The sequence below is a fragment of the Bos grunniens genome, chromosome 5 (genome assembly GCF_055505025.1).
Source record: "Bos grunniens cultivar Pamir isolate PY7600 chromosome 5, Bosgru_T2T1.0, whole genome shotgun sequence".
Lineage (NCBI taxonomy): Eukaryota > Metazoa > Chordata > Mammalia > Artiodactyla > Bovidae > Bos > Bos grunniens.
The window spans coordinates 107656579-107679877 of record NC_141169.1 but is presented as its reverse complement, the minus strand read 5'-3'; the positions used below and the strand labels follow the sequence as shown (position 1 = coordinate 107679877).

General features: G+C 51.7%; 1 protein-coding gene across 2 annotated transcripts in view; it reads left to right on the top strand.

The window, feature by feature from the left end:
* The window catches only part of PRMT8 (protein arginine methyltransferase 8), a 70852-nt gene that overhangs the window by 36804 nt on the left and 10749 nt on the right, over positions 1-23299 (top strand). For both annotated transcript variants that reach the window (XM_086402388.1, XM_086402386.1), the window contains exons 3-7: positions 1048-1203; positions 3742-3805; positions 10001-10143; positions 10734-10821; positions 19798-19913. In XM_086402388.1, the coding sequence (XP_086258514.1) occupies positions 1048-1203; positions 3742-3805; positions 10001-10143; positions 10734-10821; positions 19798-19913 (567 nt within the window). The remainder of the gene's footprint in view (positions 1-1047; positions 1204-3741; positions 3806-10000; positions 10144-10733; positions 10822-19797; positions 19914-23299) is intronic.

Genomic DNA, 23299 nt, shown 5'->3' with positions numbered 1-23299 from the left:
TTAGGAACTTGAGGTCCCAGCTGCACCCGAATCTGCCCGTATGTTCCCATTCCAGTTCTCAGGACCTCGTTCTTTTCCAGTTGATGACTCAACTTTAACAAAGAGACCCTGCAAGGATAGGGGATTCAATCTGTGTTGTCATTCAGACAAGATTAGACTTTGGCTTTGCTTTTCAGAAATCTTGACCTTGCAAGAAAATAAGGGTTTCACGCCTCGCTTTTATTCTTTTCTTTCTTTCTTTTTTTCTCCTAGAAGTCATAGAAGTTTTCAGGTGCTAAATGAGCTGGGAATTTAAGTCCCTGAGCTCATCATTGTCTTCCTTTAAGTTTTCTAGTACAATTAGCAATGACCAACCAACCAATCAATCCACCCCATTAAAATGCTCTAAGGTTGCAAATACTTGGCCACTCGGAGTCCTGTCTTTTGTAGGAACTTTATCACAGATATCTAAGGCTAAAATCTGAGTAACTCTTTTGCCATTTCACTAGAGCCCTCTTCACCAACGGCAACAGATTCATTAATGCCTTTAAATCTAATCAGATCAGAGAACCAATTCCAGAAAACTCAGAACCTATTCAGAGAACCCGTCCTTAAGCTCTGTTCCTTAGGAGCTATTCTTGGAACCTCAGGCAGTTGTGTAAGGTCATTGCCTCCATGTCTGATGGTGGAGTTGAAGTCCAGGGCACGTAATCAGGAAAGGAGCAAGAATGACAGTTCTCTCACGGCAACAGAAAGTTCTGCTTCGGGTCTAACTTAAATCCCTCATGCTGTGCTCATACTGCCCCCTTTTTTTGGTTTTTGAGAAATCGGAGCCTTCCCAGGTGTGGATGGGAGTTTCTCCTTCGATGGTACAAGGCGACCTTCCCGGGGCAGACTTTTAGGGAACTGTGTGTCCTCTGTGGGGGGCCCTGGCCTAGTCATGCTCTTCCGTGGCTCGTCCTCATGACAGAGCTGAGGTCCCAGAAGAATTTGGCGGGACAGCCCTGGGTGCGTGGGTGTGTGGCCAGGTGCCCTAAACACATTGACTCTGCCTCTCCTTCCACACAGGAGATGCTGAAGGACGAGGTGCGGACGCTCACTTACCGGAACTCCATGTACCACAACAAACATGTGTTCAAGGACAAAGTGGTGCTGGACGTGGGGAGCGGCACCGGGATCCTCTCCATGTTTGCTGCCAAGGCCGGGGCCAAGAAGGTGTTCGGGGTGAGCATGGCCTCTGCGGGGACACTGGCCCTTCCCGGTCCTTCTGGTCCTTCCCAGTTCCCGTCCTTGCTGGGGTCACACACACCCTCCAGGAGGCAGTCAGGCATGGCTCTCGGGAGGCAGGCAAGCTCCTTAGCTCCCTGTCACCTGGGCATTGCTCCTGGCCTTGCCTTGGAGCTGCTGACATGTATAGAGGACTTGACTTTTCTGAAACCATTTTGGGCTCATCATTGCCTTGGAGTCCTTAGTCCTATGTGGGCTTGAGAGGCAGGGTGGCTACACCTGTGAGCTCTGGTTGGAATCTCCGCTCTTCCACTCCCAATAGGTATGACCTGGACTATTCACATCTCTTCTGTACCTCGGTTTCCCCACCTGTAAAGTGGGCATAACTACAGTACCTTGCCCACAGGGTGACTATGAGGAGGGGATGAGTTTAATACACAAATCAAGTGCTTAGCACAGTGCTTGGTGCAAGTCAAATGCCCAGTCTTTATTAGTAGAGTTGGGAGGGGGCCCTCAGCACTAACAAGACAGTCTCCTTCCTCTGTTCTTTAAAGGCAAGATGATAGATTTCATCCTGCTCTTCTGGCTCCTGCAGCCTCTCCAGCTAGAGGTGGTGATGGGGGACCCACTGGGAGAGCTCCTGCAATGCAGCTGGGCGCAGCCCCAGGACAGGGGCTGCAAGGGTCCAGAACTGGGGAGAAACTGAGAAAGCAGAGCTCTGAGCTGCTGGCTGACATAGTGGGTCTAGAGCTGGAAAACAGGAATTCATCATGATCAAAATACAAGGCACGCTGCAGTTAAACACACAGCGTGTGCACAGGACGGCCCAATGCAGAGGCCGGTGGGAAGCTTTCAGTGGGGCTTCATTAGCTGGATCATCCTGCAGCTTGTCTCAAGACCCCGCCCCCTGCCAGGCTCCTGGTTGACTAGAGCCCCCCAAATCCCTCTGCACCCCACAACCCCCTGCCTGAACAACATCCCCTTCCATGCCTTCCTTAATGGCTCAGATGGTAAAGAAACTGCCTGCAATTCAGGAGACAAGGGTTGGATCCCTGGGTTGGGAAGATACCCTGGAGAAGGAAATGGCAAACCACTCCAGTATGCTTGACTGGAGAATTCAATGGACAGAGGAGCCTGGCGGGCTACAGTCCATGGGGTTGCAAAGAGTCAGACACGACTGAGCAACTAACACTTTCACTTTACATGCCTGACTTGAAAGATACCCGGGTCCTGGTTGGAAGGGGTCTCAGGGTGGTCTCAAGGCCCCTCTGGTGCAGCCTTGACCAGCAGAGCCATGATGTACTTGCCGAGGTCCATGTAGAGGGTGCAGAGTCAGCCCAGCTGCACACAGTCAAGTCCTGCTGTCTCCACGGCACTGCCTCTCCCCACCTTCCAACCTTCCTTCCTTCATGAAGCCTCTTCCTCAAGATGGGGGCTTCTGGTCAAGGGACTGATTCCCTTCCAAGGTGCTCACAGAGCCTCAGGGCTTGATGTACATCCCCTGTGACTCCCTCCGTCCTCCCTTCAGGGGCTCTCTGAGGTCCCAGCTCAGCTCCAGAGTCAGACAGAAGCCCAGGGCAGAGCCAAGCAAGGCAGGGCAGCCATCATTCGCTTCCAAGTAAGGGGGCTTCAGCTGCAGGTTTGACAGCTGCCCCTCTGATTCCAGCACCTGGGAAACAGGTTTTCTACGGCCAGACTGGGGCTTGGTCTCCTGCTGTTCCCACAAGGTCAACGAATTTCTCAAGTATCTTAGCCCTTTGCTTAGGAGAGGCTTCCCCGGTAACTCAGACAGTAAAGAACCCGCCTGCAATGCAGGAGACCAGAATTTGATCCCCAGGTCAGGAAGATCCCCTGGAGGAGGAAATGGTAACCCACTCCAGTATCCTTGCCTAGGAAAATCCATGGACAGAGGAGCCTGGCAGGCTACAGTCCGTGGGGTCACAAAGAGTTAGATGCAACTGAGCAACTAACACTCTTACACTTTGCTTAGGAGATTTGGAGAGCCTGGCAAGACTAAGGCTTGCAAGAGTAAGAAGAATCAATTCTTTCAAAGGTGGAGATTGCAGAAGGAGTTAGAGTTAACACAGGTCTGCCCATGGGGCGGGGAAGGGTCTCAAGATGTCCTGAGTCCCTGACCTGCCCTTTTCCGATGGTCCCGGGAGGGCCAAGGAAGGAGAATGACAGCAGGGAGGCTCATCGTCGCTCTGGCTTCCCACCTCATCTGCCTTCCCACCTCCTCAACCCCACAACCCCAAAGACAGTGGCCATGCCAGGGGAGTGAGGCCTGGTCACTTCTACCAACTCAGAGGCCAAGCCCTCCACTGCGGGGCAAAAGCAGCCAGTTTAGTGGGAGAGCCACTGCCCTGTGCTTCAGAAGGGTTGCGGGTTAGGCTTCCATCTGCCACGAAGTAGCCGTGTGGCCTTGGGCAGGTCATTGCATCCCCAGGCCTCAGCACCCCTGTCTGTTCTACTGGCCCTAAATTGCATGCTGTGATTCTTCTAATGCCTGGCCCCTTTGCTCTGTATCCCCTCCAGATTGAATGCTCCAGTATTTCTGACTACTCAGAGAAGATCATTAAGGCCAACCACTTGGACAACAGTAAGACTCACCTCCGCCTGCTTTCCCGTGGAGGGAGGGGGCAAGGGGTTTGTACTTCCTTGTTCGGGTGGCAGAGACTGATGTAAGACCACTTGGCCTTGAAAAGGTGGATGCCAGCCACTGCCTTATTAGCAGGACTGTGCCCACAGGGCTCAGAGTTTCCCAGTCCCTGCCAGGCCACCAAGGGCATGTCTGTCCCAGCTCAGCCTGCGCTGAGCCCAGCCTGAGGCTAAAGCCTTCATTTCCAAGCCCTCTGCTTGGCCCCAGCTGTCTCTCCTCCTCCCGTTCCCTCTCAATGCCTCCAGCCCTATGTCCACTGAGCAACATCCCAGCAGACCCCACGCTCTGTATTTGGAGAAACGTTGTCTTCTCATGCCCACAGGCCCCGCTGCTGATGAACTATCTTGGCAAGTAGCTTGCCCCTGGGAGTGGGACCTTCTTACAGCTAGAGTCTGAGCACAAGAGGAGCTGTGTTTCCTTCCCTTCCTCTCCTCACTCCTTTCCCAGGCATTTGTGATCTCCTTGGCCCCTCCCTCTGGGACTCATCTTGAACATGCTCACCCTCATGAGGGCCCCTAATCAGGAATAACTCCTGTATCTCCCATCACTCAGTATTCTTGCCTGGAGAATCTCCGTGAACAAAGGAGCCTGGTGGGCTACAGTCCATGAAGTCGCAAAGAGTCAGACACGACTGGAGCGACTTAGTGCGCGTGCACACACTGGGTCAGTTTCCTGTGTGTGGTCACCACCTCCTGCTCTCCCACCTGCCATGCAGTGCTGGGTTCCCACCCCTGGCTGGAAGGCCCCCCAATGGGCCCCGATCTCTGGGCTCAGGCTTGGGTGGGCGGAGCTTGGCTGCCTCTGCTGACCGTGCCCTTCCAAGGGTGACCCCTTGCTCATCACGTGGCCTCAGACCCTGTCTGGCCTGTCTTCTGCTGGTGGCATCTTCTCAGCCCACCTCGTGGCTCCAGGAGAGAATCATTCCCTGCTCTGTATTTCGATGGCTCACATTTGATTCTGTGCTACGGAGGCAAAGACCCGGGAGGGACAAACAGTTGTCCCCAGGTGGATGGCCACCCCCATGCCCATGCTTGTCCTCTTCACACAGGCCCGGGGGGGAGGTCTTTTCAAGGCAAAGCATGCTCTGCCTTGGCATGTATACTAGAAAGAGGACAGCTTGGCTTCCATGGAAATGCTTCTGAAACGTGGCAACAGCCAATTGTGTGGGTCTCAGGAGCGTAGGTGTAGAGACATAAATAACAACCCAGGACATAAAATACCTGCTACCCAGAATCAATCAGTCTCCCTCCCTCTCCACCTCCGTACGGCTCCCCGGATGGGTTTGTTCCCAGGCAGACGTTCCCAGGCAGGCACCTCCACACGGCCACCTGCAGGCGTGAGTGTGGCCTTCACGTGGTTCCTGCCACCCGCGTGGCCCACACACGTGCTCAGATCAGGGTGTCATCTTGGACATCAGGGCTGACAGCCGCCAATTCCTCTCTTTGCCTGCCCAGGAGACCCATAGTTCTAGAAGACAAATGCTAATCCATTGACTTTTCAGAAAACTAAAGGGAATAGTTGGGCCTTTCTTTCTCTTCTTCTGCCCTGGAGCATCCGTGAAGGTCACGGATGCAGAAGCCTGAGCAGAGTGTGAGGCACAGAGAGGCAGCAGGAAGGGCTTCATCAGGTGGCTCTCCTTCTGAGCCCTGGCTCCTGGTGCAGGAGACGCCGCCACACTCAACTCACAGGATTACGGAGGGATTAGAGAGAATACACGAGAAGGGCCTGTACAGCAAGCCTTAACTGTAGATCTTTCTGGCTTTACGTTCTGCACTTTGCTCATTCCTGGTCACGCATCCCAAGCCTTTTGTAGACGATGCTTGAATTCTCTGCCCTGTAGCATCCCTCCGTGCTTGTGGCCATCCAGTCCTGGGATGATTCCCCTGATGAGGGTCCCACCAGCAGCCACCTGGGGCTGTGATGGTTTGAAGAACTTCCTTCCGCTGGGGTGCCTCTCTGCAGGCTGACCACAATGCTCTGGGTCATCACTTTGGGACCGCACAGAGTAAGGGGGCTCCCCTTCACCTGGCAGCCCTACTCCCACAGATGCAGGGACACACCCCAAGTTCCTTCACCCATGGCTTTGGTTTCAGCCCCGTTCTCCTCTGGCCATGCGCCAGCATCCCTCTCACCCTGGCAGAGGACGCTCTGGCTCCCTTAGCAGCTGTGCTGACCTCAGGCCACACTGGCGCTCAGCTGGCATCAGCCATGATCTGCAATCTACCCACATGTGGCTGCCTAGCAGCAACTCCTCACCTCTGTCCAGTCTGTGGATACTTTGAATCCAAACTGAGAATCCCACCTTATCTACATATCAAGTCTCATGTTGTTAGGTTTGGCTCTTCCTTACAATCTACTGGGCTTCCCTCGTGGCTCAGCTGGTAAAGAATCTGCCTGCAATGCAGGTACCTGGGTTCAATCCCTGGGTTGGGAAGATCTTTTGGAGAAGGGAAAGGCTACCCACTCCAGTGTTCTGGCCTGGAGAATTCCATGGACTGTATAGGCCATGAGGTCACAAAGAGTCAGACACAACTGAGCGACTTTCACTTTGGCACTTTCACTATAATCTACTCGGAGTCCCCAGGCAGAGACTGGGGCTTCCCTGGTGGCTCAGTAGTAAAGAACCTGCTTGCCAATGCAGGAGACGCAAGAGGTGTGGGTTCAGTCCCTGGGTAGGGAAGATCCCTTGGGGGAGGAAATGGCAACCCACTCCAGTATTCTTGCCTGGGAAATCCCATGGACAGGGTAGCTTGACAAGCTACAGTCCATGGGGTTGCAAAGAGTCCAACAGGACTGAGCACGCACCGAGGAGTCCCCAGAGCCTTGCTATTTGGGGATCACTGTTCCCTGTGAGGCGCCATCTACATAGGGAGGAGCTGGGGTGGAGGCAGGTCTAATCCAGTTCAGCTCTGAGCCAGCACCTTTGAATACAGTCAGGGAACAGCTGTGAATTTGCACAATAATTGGTCAGCTTCCACTCCAGAGAGGCCGTGGAGAAGGTGCCTTGCCAGATCCTCACGTGGGGCCTGGCATGGTGCTTGAGAACTCTGGCAGGTTCACACTCAGTTCCAAAAGATCAGCTTGTGATCTTGGGCACCTGACCTTCTGCACCTCTGTTTCCTGCTCTGGGAAATGGGAATGACAATGGAACAGACCACAGAGGGTTTCACAGAGCTACCATACTTTCAGTGAATTTGCAGAATGGATGCAGGGCATGAGGTGGCTTGAAATTGGCCTCAGTGGGAGTATTTATGTGGAGAAACAGGCAGATGCTGCAAGTCAGGGTATCCTTCCTGGAGAAGCCCCTGTTAAGTGTCTCCCAGCACAGCTCTCTGTAAAGCACAACAGTGTACCTGGGCCGTTAGCAGCCAATACATGTTAGCTATTGTTATGATTATTTCATTCATTAACTTGACTAATAGGCTGGTCCAAAGAAGGGATGAGTTTAATCAGATATAATCGCTGTTAATGAACCTGTAGTGGCTCTTGGCAATGGCTGCTTCCCTCAGAGGCAGCCCATGAATAATCCCAGGACTGGGTTCGTGCACCCACCCCTGGGGGAGGGATGTCACCCACAGTCCGGGCCCCAGGCCAGATGCAGGGGAGCTGGGGAGAAGAGCACAGATGAGGTCTGTGCTCTCATGATGCTTACAGTCTCAGGGAGGGCACAGACTCAAAAGCAAGTGGACACACAGCATCCCAATAGAATCGCAAATGGTGACGGCGCTCTGGAGGACAGGATGGAGCAGTTGAGAAAGCTGGGGTCCGCTATGGATGGGGTGGCCGCCCAGGCGTGTCTGACTCTGCTCATACCGTGGACAAGCGCTTTGCTCCCAGCCCTGCTGCCCGTGACATCACGGCTGAGCCAGAGCAGGGCAAGGGTGGGCGTGTCTACACCACAGGCAGTGGTGGGTAATCAGGTCGTGATCCTGTCCGTGCGCAGATGCAGGACGGGGGTCTCAAGTGGCTTTTACCAGGTTGAACAGCAGGCCTGCACTTTTCTTCAACTTTTGATTTGTATCAGTGTGTTTGTGCTCAGTTGTGTCTGACTCTTTGTGACCCCGTGGACTGTAGCTCGCCAGGCTCCTCAGTCCGTGAATTCTCCAGGCAAGAATACTGGAGTGGGTTGCCATTTCCTTCTCCAGGGGATCTTCCTAGCTCAGGGATCGAACCCATGACTTCTGCATTGGCAGGCAGATTCTTTATGACTCTGCCATCTGGGAAGCCTTATTTTATATTGAGAGTGAAAGTGTTCGTCGCTCAGTTGTGTCTGACTCTGCAACCCCATGGACTGTAGCCCACCAGGCTCCTCTGTCCATAGGATTCTCCAGGCACGAATACTGGAGTGGATTGCCATTTCCTTCTCCAGGGATTTTCCCAACCCAGGCATTGAACCTGGGTCTCCCGCATTTCAGGCACGTTTTTTACCAACTGAGCCACCAGGGAATCAAATTGACAATGTTGTGATAGTTTCAGCAGAGCGACTCAGCTGTACATATATGTTCTCCCCCAAACTCCCCTCCCATCCAGGCTCAGGCCTAGATTCTGGCACCCTCTTTTGATATTCTGGGGGAATTCCTGGTGGCAGAGTGGTAAAGAATCTGCCTGCCAATGCAGAAGATGCAGGTTCGATCCCTGAGCCAAGAAGATGCCCTCAAGAAGGAAATGGCAACCTGCTCCAGTATTCTTGCCTGGGGAATCCCAGGGACAGATTAGCCTGGTGGGCCACAGTCCAGGGGGTTGCAGAGTCTGAACATGACTGAACACACACAGGTCACTGTTTAGTTTCCCCAGAAAAGCTCAGGCACCGGGTGGTCTTTCAGAGGATGGTGAAGGATGAGTTTCCTTCTAGAGGAAAGTTCTGATGGAACCAGCCCACTGTCCATTGCACAGCAGCACCTAGGAGAGCTTTTGCTGGGATCTTTACAGCAATGAATGCAAAACAAGCCCCCAAATGAGGTGTACATCTGTCTTGAATGATCAAAAACTCAACTGAGAAGTTTCTTCTGCCGTAGAGGGAGGGGCAGGTCTGGGAAGGGACTCAGGGGCAGAGGATGTTTACAGCAGGGGCTTTGCCTAAATTCTATCCACCTTACGTCTCAGTCATCCGGTCACCAAGGAAACAATGTCAGTGTTTGCCTTCTCTAGAGCCCCGATTGCGAGCTTGCCCTTCACCTGTCATTTCATTTCATCAGTACAGCCTCTCGCCAAGTAGATGTCACTTCTCCTGATTGTTCTCTGGATAACTGGAGTTCAGTCAAGTAACTTGCGGAAAGTCGTACAGCTAATCATGAGAAGACCCAGCACTTTAAGCCAGTTTTCTTGAGTGCAAAGCCCATTCTTTCTTGTCAAAACACCAAGTCCTCTCCTCTCCAACACTAGCTAGGCATCCTTGGGGCTGAGTCTGGGCTGTGAACAGATGCAGTGGCGGCAGTCTCTCAGCCCCCTGTGGGTTTGAGTTGTCATGGTAGCCTGACGTGGGGTGGGGGCCCTGGTAAGGGTATGGGCTCTGTTTCCATGGTGATCATTGAACCCCTCTAAGCCTCACTTTCCTTAAAAATGAGAATAAGAATGCTGTGTCTGCTTCAAGGGCTTGTTGGGACATAGTGTCCATCCTGGGCTTAGCACAGCATGGGCCCTTAGTCGTCGTTCAGTTGCTCAGTCGTGTCTTTGTGACCCCATGGACTGCTGCATGCCACGCTTCCCTGTCCTTCACCATCTCCAGGAGCTTGATGAAACCCATGTCCATTGAGTCAGTGATGCCATCCAACCATCTCAACCTCTGTTGCCCCCTCCTCCTCCTTCCCTCAATCTTTCCCAGTACTGGGGTCTTTTCCAATGAGTTGCCTCTTCATATCAGGTGGCCAAAGTATTGAAGCTTCAGCTTCAGCATCAGTCCTTCCAATGACTTTTCAGGGTTGATTTCCTTTAGGATGGACTGGTTTGATCTTAATTGCCCAACACACTTCAGGAGGAATCACACAAGGAGTCTTCAGTCCTTAGTATAAACTGGCATGGTGAAGGGAGAGAAGAATCAGAACCGCGATGACCCCTGTAGATTGATCACGTCCTGATGTGGGGTGCTTCCCAGCCTGGGTCCCTGCAAAGTGCGGCCGTGGGGTTCTTATTTTGCAGTCATCACCATATTCAAGGGGAAGGTGGAGGAGGTGGAGCTGCCCGTGGAGAAGGTGGACATTATCATAAGCGAGTGGATGGGCTACTGCCTGTTCTACGAGTCGATGCTCGCCACCGTCATCTTCGCCAGGGACAAGTGGCTGGTGAGCCTGCTGCATGCCGTCCTCTGGTTGCCCCGCTGGCTGCCTGGCTGTTCAGCCCCCGCCTGTAGCCGAGGGAGACTGCGAGGACTTCAGAGAGGACCTGGGCTACAGGGTCACCGCTCCCAAACCCCTCTCTTTAAACTAGATCTGCTTCTGGGGGACAGAATGAGCATTTGTAGGTCTAACCTTGGCCTCTTTTGCTATAATAGAGACCCATTGTTTGCTGTCCAAAGTCTATGCTGGTCAGCAAGTACTAAGGGTTTGCACGGCTGTCAGTAAGCCAGTGTGCTTTTGACCTTAGCTTCTCCAGAATGAGAAGTCAAAACATCTTCCACCGCCCTCACTGGACACATCTCTGCCCATCCACATTTATCCTATGGACCCCACTTCGGCCCCTTGGGTTTTTCCTGGTACCAAAATCGACACTGAGCCTCCCCACCCAGCCCTCCCCCTGGCCGAGGTGACAGTCTGCTGCATGAGGAATGCTGGCGAGGGGGTGCCTGTCTGGTGACTCTATGTGCAGTTCAAAAATGTATGTCTTTGTCAGGTGAATAGATTACGAGACCCATTTCCCCACAATTCATCAACAGAAACCTGGAGGGCTTATGTTTCCAGACCGGGCGGCTTTGTACGTGGTAGCAATTGAGGACAGACAGTACAAGGACTTCAAAATCCACTGTAAGTCACCCTTTCATTCTCTGCTGGGCTTTTAGGGGGGCTTTGCGGGGGCGGGAAGCACTTCAGAGGGCTGGGCGTGAGTGGTCAGTCTCGCAGACACAGCTGCTGTGCCTCTGAGGAGTTTATACCTGTGACCTTTTCTGGATTCTTCTCTCTGGATGTTTTCCTCTGGTCCCAAGGGTGGGGTTTCTACAGAGAGGAAATAAGAATGTGGCTGGTGGGAGGTTCAGTGGGGAGAGAATGAATGCAGTGTGGATGGAAAGTGAATGAAGCAGCAGAAGCTGAGGTTTTTTTGCAGAGCCGGCAGGTGGCTGAAAGCTACTAAAGGTCATTTCTCCCTAACATCCACATAAGGACAGGGAGGGTCTCCAGCCAGGCCAGTTGTTTGAACTCTGCCTTTGTATGCCTGAAATCTGTCAGCATAGCATTGGTTCTCCTTCATATAAGTAAGATACAGAGGGAGATGAAGGCTGAGCATGGGGGTGGGGGAGCGCTGAGCTGGGGGTGGGGGCTCATCCGAATCTGTGCTCTTTGTGCTTAATCAGTTGAAAAGGTGCTCTCTTAGAAAAAATGTCCCCCACCCCCGCACAACTCTCCAACATTTTATCTGATCCCCAAAGAGTTGTTTGATTCTATTTCATTTAAAGAGTGACCATTCTCAAGGGATACAAGCCTGGTCCTCCATGTGTTTAAATGGATTATGCTTCCATAAGGTTTAGAAGGACAGGGAAGCCTGGCGTGCTGCAGTCCAAGTGGTCACAAAGAGTCAGACATGACTTAGCATCTGAACACACACACAAGGTTTAGAGACAGACTTGTGTCCTTAGCCAGAACTAACTAAAGCGACAAAGTGCGAAGACCACCTCCCCACCTCCACACACACAAGTGAGTATGCACACGATCCAGCCCTCCCCCCAACCCCCGCACACATACAAGTGAGCACAACCCCAAGCGTGAGCAGAAACTCCAAACAGTCCAACAGTCTCTGCAGATTTGGGTTCCTGCCAGCGCAATGCTAAACACCCCTCGTCTAGACTCCCTGTGACAGAGAAGTTCCCAGATTGAACAGACTGGCTTCCGGCCCCCAGAGGCTAGGACTCCAGAGTCCAACAAAGTCTGGTCGTTGTCTGTGCTGCTGGGCTGTGCCTCGGAGTACATGCGTCCACCTGTGTCCTCACCTTTCTGGAAATATAAACTCAGAGCATGTTCAGAGCCAGGTCAGGACAAGACAGAAATGGGACATTTGTCTGAGCCCTCCCGCCCATCTGGCGTCATTTCTAACGTTCAACGAGCAATGAGAGGTAGGAGGTTAGATGATAAAGCTTTGAAGGTGGCCAGCTCTGGCTTTGCATCCTCTGGGTGACCGTGAACGAGTCACCTAACATCTCCGAGCCTCGGTCTGAGATAAAACTCCCCCAGCCTATAGACGTGTCAGGAGGATGAAGTGAGACGATGTATATAAGGGGCGTGACAGTTGTTGATGCCGCACGTGGCAGCCTGGATCTGGTCCCCAATTGTGTCATTAAGCTCCTTCCTGCCTGTGGCCCTGGCCCTGAGCCTGACTGCCGAGCTCGCTGGCCTCCAGAGGCTCAGAATCTAGGCCAGATGCGCTCTCGTGATAGGTTTCAGAAACAGCTGAAAGGCAAATGTTGATCAAATGCATGAATAAATAGGACATATTTTGCCCTGGAGCTGTGTGGTTATGCTGCCTTTGGAGTTTTTGCTGTAACAGTATAAATTGTGTTTGGAGGAGAACCTACAGGCACATTCTTTGTTCTCACATGCTCTAAACTGATTGAACTCCGACCCTAGGCTAGGCGCTTTAAGGAACTTCCTCGTAGTTTAAACGCAAACAGATCTCACCCTCCTCCTTGTCTGGATCCTGGTCGGGACCTTGACCTCACGCACCTTGCCATGAGGACTGGATCAGCCCTGACAGGCCCTGGTGCACTGGCTCCTACTCAGGTGCCAGCCCAGGACCCTCGGAGACCATGGGATTGAGTCTCCTCCTGCTTATTGCAATTTTCATACCATCTGAAAAAGAAAAAAAAAAACAAAACTGAAAGGTAGCCCCGTTTCTTTTCTCGTGGAATCTCTCCAGTCTGTCAACAGCATTCCCCGCAAACTCAAAATCAAATGCACCTTTACATTTTATTTAACATAGTTTCCAAGTTTTCTATTTAAACATGTCTTTTTGAAAATGACCTGTTTCTGTTTTTAGGAAAGGAAGCAAGCGCATTTAGAAATCTGTTTTAAATAAACAGAGATTTTGGTTACTCAGAGTTCTAAATCCAAAGTGAAAGCATAAAGGTTGCTGGTTGCTAAGGGAACAATTGTAAGCAAATTTCTGATGGCTCAAGAACCGGCTAAAAAAGAAAAATCTTAAATAGGGCAGGAGAAGGAGTTGTGCCCAAATCCCTTTCAGAAAGAAAATTGTTAGGAAAATAGTTTGTCCCCTCCCCGCTCCCTCCTTGCCCTTCTCCTCCCCTCTTTTCTCCACTACACGCAACATGGGAACACAAAAACATGAGTGAACTCAGCAGTTGCCCTCAGTTTGCTCACACACACACACACACACACACACACATACACAGAGATCACTGGCGTGTACCAGGCTCACAATGCACAGTTTGTTGAGTGAATGAACGAGAAAATGAATGAAGGAATAGAAGTAAGCCAGCAAAGGAATGTACAAAGTGGTGGTGGTGAGAGCAGCAGCAGCGGTGCTGTCGACTTAAAACAAAGGCATAATGTGAGAGCTATGAGTCAAGTTTTATTTGGGCCAGTATGAGGGCTGCAGCCTGGGAGACAGCACCTCTGGCGGCTCTGAGAAACTGCTCCAAAGACGTCGGGGGAAGAACAGTATATATGTGATTTTGGTAAAGAGGAAGTACATGTGGTCAGGCACATTTATTTTTTTAGAAAGTTTCTGCTGGTCTTGTGAAGCTTCTGCTAGTCACGAGAAACGGTCGTCACAATGAAGGACATTAGTGTTTTTCTACATATAAGGAGGTACTAGAATTGGGCTCATAAAATCAACTCCTGAGAACATCTATCTGAAGACCTGTCCTGCCAGCTTTCTGGAGCACAGAGTGCCTCGTTTCTGCTCTCCACGCTGGACTTCTTCAGGGGGTGTTGGAGGGCAGCCACTGCAGCAACACATGATTTAATCCTTGTAGAGGTAGATGGCAAGCACCCATGGCAAGTGCCAATATGTGGTTGGCAGTGATTTAGTCGCTAAGTCATGTTCGACTCTTGTGACCCCCATGGACTGTAGCCCACCAGGCTCCTCTGTCCGTGGGATTTCCCAGCAAGAATACTGGACTGGGTTGCCATTTCCTCCTCCAGGGGGTCTTCCTGACCCAGGGATTGAACCAGGGTCTCCTGTATTGCAGGAAGATTCTTTACCAGTGATCCAGTGAGGGTTCCCAGACACAGGTGCAATCATTAATTGTTTTTTTTAACTCTGAAGATTTCTAGAGTCTCAAAATTGGAAGGAAATTGGGTAGATATTCCATGTGATTTTCTTACCCAGTAGTTGACTCTAAAACATGCTGAGGGTCAGAGGATGGGCACTGGCTTCCTGGCTGATGAGAAGATGACAAGGGACCTCCTGCGTAGAGATGGTGGTACCTGTAGCTGGAGGCTTGGCGGGCAGGACCTCTTGGAGGGTTCAGGTGCTCTCCATGAGTTTCTCCACCACCCTGACATCCAGAACACTATTGCCTGGCTCTAGCCTATTTTACACAAGGAGTTGACTTTGATCTGAGAGCCTAAAATGTATTAAACTATTATACACACCTTCCTTTCTATCTGGAGGAAGTTGTCAGTGGCGCCTGGTGCCACCTGCTCTGTTTTTTCCCGAGGCACCCCCACTAGTTTCTCTAGCAGAGAAACTCAAATTACCAGGGCCAGGACAGGGAGGGGGGATGTAGCTACCAATCTCTCCACTGAGCTTGTTTTCCAGTACTTCATATTCCTATCTTTGTTTTCAGGTTAGTATTTCCTCTAATATATATCCATTCTGTGCGTAAGCTCATTGGAAGAGTTCTACATCTTTGATATTGTGATCTTTTTCATTTCCAGCATTTCCATCTCACTGATAAAATTCTGCATCTGTTCATGCATGTTTTTTCTGCATTAGATTCTTTAAAATATTTACTAAAGTATTTGAACCTCCTTGTTACATTTTCCCAATACCTGAGCTCTGAGTCTGGTTCTATTGACTATTTTTCCTTTTGGTAATGGGTCATATTTTTCTTCCTTTTCCATGTGTCTCGTAATTTTTTATTAATGCTGGACATTGTGAGTAGTGCTGGACAGTAGAGACAGATAAATAATTTATGCCCAGAGAAGAGCATGCCTCTTCCTCTACCAGCCCATTCAAGTGGGGATTCTAGTCCACCTAGTCTGGACTAGCTGGTAGGTCTGGACTTGGTTGCTGTTTCAGTTACATTCAGAGCACCATGGTGTGGTCCTTTTCAAGAGTTTGTTTCAATCCATAAACTAAATTTCACAGGTCTTTTGTTATTATTTTTGAATCCCTAGAAAGTTAGCTAACCCTTTCCTGGTGGTTGATGACCCTCACTCCATATTCACTCATTTACTAGATAAGACAATTGCAACAAAAAATTAATATGCTTGATGTGCATCCTCGCCCATGCCTGCTGCACGCATGGTGGAGAAGCTAGTGGGAAATGCATGGTCAGTGGAAAGGAGAGGAAAAAACCCTAATGTCCTAGATAATCTCTCACTGAATAACTGGAGGTAGGGCCATCTGGCCGGGAAGATCAGACATGAATTAACCAGGTGTTGTGAAGCAGTGCAGGCATTGAATGTTTGGGATTAAATTCATTAAATTTAATTCATTCATTTAAAAAAAAAACCAACATTATCGGTGGACCTGTACTGTGCCAGATGCTCTGTTGCAGGTGCTGAGGATACAGAGGAGAGGGTTCCACAGGTGGGAGTGGTTGGAGATGTCACAGTGGCCATTTGAAGCTTTAAGTCCATTTGAAAATTGGACTGCAAGGGACTTCATAGATCGTGGAGCCCAAGGATTACCAACTGGTTGGAACTGCCTATGTTGACTTGGAAATCCCATCTCCCTGGGGCCCAAATCTGAAGATTCTGATTCAGTAGGTCTGGTTATGGTCCAGGAATCTGTATTCTAAGAAGTGTCCCAGATGATTCTGGAACACAGAACCAGTGGACCAAACTCCTCACTTTACAAACAATTCGGAAAGAAGGGGGCCAAGCTGCCAGGGTCACAAGCTTGGTTGATGGCAAAGCCAGAGCTCAACCACGTAACTACAGTAACTATCACATCTCAAGGGCTTTCTCTGTGCCAGACCCTGTTGTGAACCTTATATATATCATCACATGTGATCCTCATAACAACCCTATAGAGCAACTATCATCATCATCATCTCCGTTTTTAAAAACTTGTTATTTTATATTGGAGATAACAATGGGGCGATGGCTCCAGGTGCGCGGTAGGGGCACTCAGCCGTACATATACATGTATCCATTTCCCCCAAACCCCCTTCCCATCCAGGCCGCCGCATATCATTGAACAGTGTTTCCTGTGCTGTACTGGTGATCCATTCTAAATATAGCAATGCACTCATTGGAAAAGACTCTGATGCTGGGAGGGATTGGGGGCAGGAGGAGAAGGGGATGACAGAGGATGAGATGGCTGGATGGCATCACTGACTCGATGGACATGAGTCTCAGTGAACTCTGGGAGTTGGTGATGGACAGGGAGGCCTGGCGTGCTGCGATTCATGGGGTCGCAAAGAGTCGGACATGACTGAGCAACTGATCTGATCTGATCTGATCTGATATATGTCCATCCCCAAATCCCTTAATTATCCCTTCTCCCAATCCTCCCCCCGCACCACCGCATCCCCCGGTAACTGTAAGTTCATCGTCTCTATTTTAAAGAAGAAACCAGCTCTTCAAGAGGTTAAACTCTTGCCTAAATTTGCACAGCAAATAAACAGAGCCAAGATTTGAAGCCCAAACCCAGGATTTTAACCATTTCACATGGACTCTCAGATACACTTTCACAGAGCCTTAACTTAAAGCAGGGCGGAGGGTAAGAGCAGATGTGTAGCGGTAGGTGTCTTGAGAAAGGGTTTTAAAAAAAGTGTGTGTGGGTGTGCATGTTTTACCTGGGTAAGCATGGACAACTCTTTCCAGATTTTAGCAGGGGATCTTCTCTGGAGCTGTCGCCACACTTCCCCAAACGTTGAGTGTTAGTTGCTCAATTGTGTCTGACTCTTTGTAACCCATCAACTCTAGCCCACCAGGGTCCTCTGTCCATGGGATTCTCCAGGCAAGAATACTGGAGTGGGTTGCCATTCCCTTCTCTGGGGGATCTTCCTGATCCAGAATCGAACCCAGATCTCTCACATTTCAGGCAGATTCTTTACTATCTGAGCCAACAGGGAAGCCCCAAATGTAGATAGATAGGTTCAGTTGGGAGTTTGGCTCCAGCCTCGGGTATAGAATGGGAGCTGACTGGCATCTAATCCTCAAGCCAAAATTGCACAAGTGCTTGCCCTCTGGGAGATGATTATTTTCTCAGCCTCTTCTCTCCGAGGAAAGTCTTTGTGTGCCCTTGAAAAGATCCTGAGTAAAAGGAAAACAGCATTCCCTGGCCGTTCACGCCTCCCTCATTTCACCCCCATCTCCTAAAGACACAGAGGGACATAAGTTTCCTATGGTTCCATTTGTTTGGTGAACATTTAAAAATAATTTAATCCTGTAAGATTTAAGAGAAAAGCAAGTCTGCTGCTACTGCTAAGTCGCTTCAGTTGTGTCCGATTCTGTGCAACCCCATAGACGGCAGCCCACAAGGCTCCCCGTCCCTGGGATTCTCCAGGCAAGAACACTGGAGTGGGTTGCCATTTCCTTCCCCAATGCATGAAAGTGAAAAGTGAAAGTGAAGTCGCTCAGTCGTGTCTGACTCTTAGTGACCCCATGGACTGCAGCCCACCAGGCTCCTCCGTCCATGGGATTTTCTAAGTAAGAGTACTGGAGTGGGGTGCCATTGCCTTCTCCAAAAGCAAGTCTAGTTCAATGTATTTCTAAACTCCTCTGAGTAAACGAACAAGTGAGATTCAGCCACCCAGTAACTAGACTCGGCTAAGGGATCCTTAACCTCCAGATCTAATGCTGATGATCTGAGGTGGGGCTCACGTAAAATAGCAAAAATGAAGCACCCAACACATGTAATGCACTTGAATCGTCCTGAAACCACCTCCCCCAACCTTGTCCGGGGAAAGATTGTCTTACATGAAACCGGTGAAAGTAAGAGTCACTCAGTCATGTCTGATTCTTTGCAACCTCATGGACTACACAGTCCATGGTATTCTCCAGGCCAGAATTACTGGAGTGGGTAGCCGTTCCCTTCTCCATGGGATCTTCCCAACCCAGGGATCGAACCCAGGTCTCCCGCACTGCAGGTGTATTCTTTACCAGCTGAGCTACTAAACTGGTCCCCGGTGCCAAAAAGATTGGGGACGGCTCTGCACTGTGGGGCAAGCAAATGGCATTCCTGCTTGCTTTCACGACTGTATTAGTTAGGACACAGGGTTTGCGCCCTAGCGCCACGGTTTCCCTGCTGTGGGATACCAGCCCAGTATCCCACATGCATGTAAGCCAAGCGCCAGCTGCTGCCAGCCCCATTTTCTCATCTGCTTTATCGAGGTATCCTCATGCGGTTGCTGGGGAGAGTCAGTGATGGGTCCGGCCAGGGCTGGGTGATCAAGCAGTGGTACCAGTGATGATCGTCATTTACCAGTGATCTGGCACCATCATGGACTTCTTGGTGGCTCAGATGGTAGAGAGCCTGCCTGCAATGCATAAGACCCAGGTTCAGTCCCTGGGTCGGGAAGAACCCCTGCAGAAGGGCATGGCTACCCACTCCAGTATTCTTGCCTAGAGAATCCAATGGACAGAGGAGCCTGGTGGGCTATAGTCCATGGGGTTGCAAAGAGTCTGATATGACTGAGCGACCAACACTTGGACCATCAGACTTGCATTCATTGACTTCCAACCCTGCACCCTGAATCCCTGATTAATGCATCTTATGAGCAGCCCCTGGGGGCAAAGGGGCACTGCTGGGCTGCTCTGTGCCCCACCTGGGGGATATGTCTCACGGGATGGGTCCTAATGAGGACATTGTGGTGTGTGAAAAAAGCAAGGCCTCTGCTGGACACCCCGGATCCCCACCTCACATTTTGCAGTTGAGAAAATGGATGATCAGAGAGGCTAGGAGATTTGCATGAGGGCATGGAGAAGGAAATGGCAATGGCAACCCACTCCAGTGTTCTTGCCTGGAGAATCCCAGGGACGGGGGAGCCTGGTGGGCTGCCATCTATGGGGTCGCACAGAGTCGGACACAACTGAAGTGACTTAGCAGCAGCAGCAGCAGCTGGCTAGTAAAAGATGGCACTGGGATTCCAATGGCAGCCTGTTTCATGAACCAGGAAATCCCATGTTTCTTTCTGCTTCATGAGAGCTTCAGTAGGTGGGGATGGAGGTAGGAGGGAGATGGCTTTATAGCTGTGGGGCAGGATGGAGCCGAGGCAGTGGGGTAGAAATGGGGACGGTGGAGGAGAGAGTTCTTAGGAGATGCTGAGGCTCAGAGAGAAGGGAGGAGAGCAGATACAGAACAGTCAGGAATCTGGGTTCTAGTCCTGGCCCGACAGGAGTCTAGCTGTGTGACTTCGATGAAGTTTCTTACCCTCTCTGAGCTTCACTTTTCCTAACCCTGAATCGGGACCTGTGCACATTAGATGGTGTGAAGGACTGTTTGGCACCTTATGAAACTCTCCCCCAGGCAAGCACCTCTCCTGTTGTCAGACCAGGGAGCACAAGCTGCCGCCCACCCTCTAGGACTCAGGGGGCCCCAGGGACTTCTAGGGGTCCCGCTGCTGGCCCTCACATTTCGCTCTGTCCCCACAGGGTGGGAGAACGTCTATGGCTTTGACATGACTTGTATTCGGGACGTTGCCATGAAGGAGCCCCTGGTGGACATCGTGGATCCAAAGCAAGTGGTGACCAACGCCTGTTTAATAAAGGTCTGCAGATGCGTCCTGCATGGGCCTGGGGGTGAGGGAAGCCTACTGTGCCACGTGGATGCTCAGGCCTGGGGTCAAAGCTACGCAGGCTCCTGCAGGGCCCTAGGCTGTGAGGCAAGGCCACCTCGGCTGGCCGGAGCCTCTGGCAGCCCAGGGTGACCGATGAGAGCAGGCACTGGCCCTGAGCAGAGCTGTCGAAAGAGGGCCAGTGGACTCCATGGTGGCACAGCTGGGGGGTGGTCAGTGCGTGTCTCCTGGTGATGTGAGCGGGGGTGTGTGTCGGGGGAATGGGAGCATCAGAGAGAGAAGTCCTGGAGGCTCAGGTCGGGGGAAGCCCCCCCATTCGGAGCAGGACGGCAGCTTTAGGGAAGAAATCCCAAACCTCAATCGGCTATGCAGTCAGCGTCCCACTCCCCTGCTTCCAAGCGTACCTGTGACGTGGCCGGGTGGGACTCACCGCATCCTGGGCTCCCTGGTTTGTACACGGCTCCACATCTTGTCCTCCATGGCTTTCCGTCTTCAGTGCAGATGGAGAACTACTCACCAGGGTCCTCCCCCAGGGCATTCCTATTACTAAATATCCAAACTCGCCAACTGTGCTGTGTGCGTGTACACTCAGACCCCATAGACTGTAGCCTGCCAGGCTCCCCGGTCCACGGGATTCTCCAGGCAAGAACACTGGAGTGGGTTGCCATTTCCTCCTCCAAGGGATCTTCCAGACCCAGGGATCGAACCGGCATCTCTTGTGTCTCCTACATTGGCAGGTGGCTTCTTTACCACTAGTGCCACCTGGGAAACCCCTTTTGCGAGGGTACGAATAAAAGCGCTCCGTGACCTCCCCAGCCTTCCAGCCCCACGCTCCCCCTGGAGGTGACCACTGTCCACACAACAGGTTAACCTTTCCAGCCCTTTGTCTAAGTATCTGCATTTACATATGCTGATCTGTCCTCCAGACCCAAGGAGAACTCCTGGTACTTGAAAGCCATCCATTTCACAGGGTTCAAGTTCACTTTTTAATCAAAGAATCTGGGTTCACTGTGTCTCCAGCTTCATTGTGTCAGTTGTCCTGGGCCCTCCCCCCAGCCCTCATTGTGCTGAAACACACCTGCCCGCTCTGGTCCGTTGAGCATCACTGCAGTTCCAGGAGCTCTGGTGGGTGGGACAGGGAAGAGCCCAGGGCCACTGGGGGAAGGGGAGGTTCCTGCAGGGTGAATGCAAACCACGGCTTTGTCCAGGCGAGAGCAGTCAGTCCCCAGTCCCTGGTCGCTGTGTTCCTCATAAGGAACCCTTGTCATCTTGGATTTAGAAGGGACCCTGGAGGACAGATAAAACTAGGCGAACCTCATACAGGTCCCATCAGATAAAGGATGCTTCCCTCTCATCCTGCCCGCGCTGGAGGGTTTTGCCACCTGTTACCTCTGCCGGTTCCGAGTCCAGGCAGGACTCACGATGAGCAAACGTCCTTTTATTTCTTCCCACCAGCCCCTCTGCCCATGAAGCTTCTCCCTTCTGGTGCTCCAAACAAGGTCCAGCAAACTATCATGTGCTTAGTTGCTCCGTCCTGTCTGACTTTTTGCGACCCCATGAACTGTGGAGCCGTGGGGGTCTACAGGACAGACTCCTCCGTCCATGGGATTCTCCAGGCAAGAATACTGGAGTGGGTAGGCATTCACTTCTCCAGGGGACCTTCCCAACCCAGGGACTGGACCTGGGTCTCCTGCATTGCAGGCGGATTCTTTACCATCTGAGCCACCAGCGAAGCCCAGGTCCAGCAAACTACACTCCAGATAATTCACCCATGGTGCAGAACATTCCTGCAAATATTGTAGTATGAGTGGAAATCACCTGGTGCCGTTGAATTTGCCCAAAGGGCACACGGCAGCTGCATGGAGCCATTAAGCATTTTCCCACAGGGGATGAAATTCCTTCCCAGGTCACTCTCTGCCCCTACCGGGCAGGGGTGGCCACAGCCCTTGTGCACGCCCACTGCTGGTCCTGGACTGGCCTGCTCTGTCTCCCCTCCTTCCTCTCCCCCGCCCAGCCAGGAACAGGCCAGGGTCTCTCCTGAGTGCAGCCTGGGGCTGGAGGCATGGCAGAAACCGGAGCTCCGGGCCCTCCCCGGCCAGTCACCTTCCTTCCTGTGCTCTCTGAGAAGGGCAAGGTCGGCTGTGTTTGCTTCCGCCACCAGGAGAGCCGTCCATCAGCTCTTGCTACTGTGCTCAGCACTGTCTTCCCGGGTCTGTTGGGAAAACAGTTGCCCTTCTTCACACACTTAATTGCTATTTTCATCGCTATTAACGTTGCGGCTTGTGACACTTGATGATAATTAAGACTCTGTTTTGACCAGCCTTCTGCTCTGAGACGTCTGTTTGTAACATGACATAGTGGGGACAGCAGCGGCCTGGCTCCTCAGAGTCACTGATGCCTGTGGAGCCCTGCGCCTGTTGGTGTGGCCTGAGGCCTCGTCAGGGGTCCCCCCGGGGTCTCAGAGCTACTGCTGCTGCTGCTGCAGAAAGAGGAAGCTTTCTGGCAGAGGGATCAGGGCTCCGGGGGGCAGGTGATGGGTCTGACTCTGGAGACTTTGAGTCTAAGAGGAGGGGGGATCTGACCCAGAGGGCCTTGTGTCTCTGAGGCACAGATGGCAGGGCGGAGGAGGGGCACTCCAAAAGAGCAGCTGCCCCTCTGTCTTTCCCATTTTAATGTATATCAGACTTTCAGTCTGGACGGCTTTTGTTCCTGCAGAGGCCCCTGTTTAGAGGCAAATGTCCGGAGGACCTAGAGAATGCTGTCAGAGCACTGACATTTTGTTGATGGACATCTGAGACCCCCATAGAGACAGAATCCCTGATAGATGGGGTGGTGTGTGTGTGTGTGTGTGTGTGTGCACGCGTGCGTATGCGTGCATGTGTGTTCTTGTGCACACTGAGAGTGGTGAGGAAGTGAGGGGAGGCCAGAGAAGGAAGAAACCAAGTCCAGGTGAGTCACACAGCGTACTTCCCAGGTTGCTCTCTGGGTCCAGGCCCAGAGGCTGGGATATTTATAGGTGAGTCCTAGAAAGTTCTGGAAGGCTTTAGATCCAGGGAGCGGCATAGCCTGAATCCATCTTAGGTTGGTGGGTTGGTCTGAACCCACTTCAATATTCTTGCCTGGAGCATCTCATGGACAGAGGAGCTATTCTTGCCTGGAGCATCTCGTGGACAGAGGAGCGGCGGGCTACAGTCCATGGGGTCACACAGAGCTGGGCACGACTGAGCGCACACAAATGCACACTGAAGGGGAGGCCTGGGGGTGGGTGGGAGGGAGAGTCGTCAGGCGGGAAGACAGTGTCAGGAGGAAAATGATGAGTTTTAGGGGCTAGGTCACACACCGAGGGTGCACGGACCATC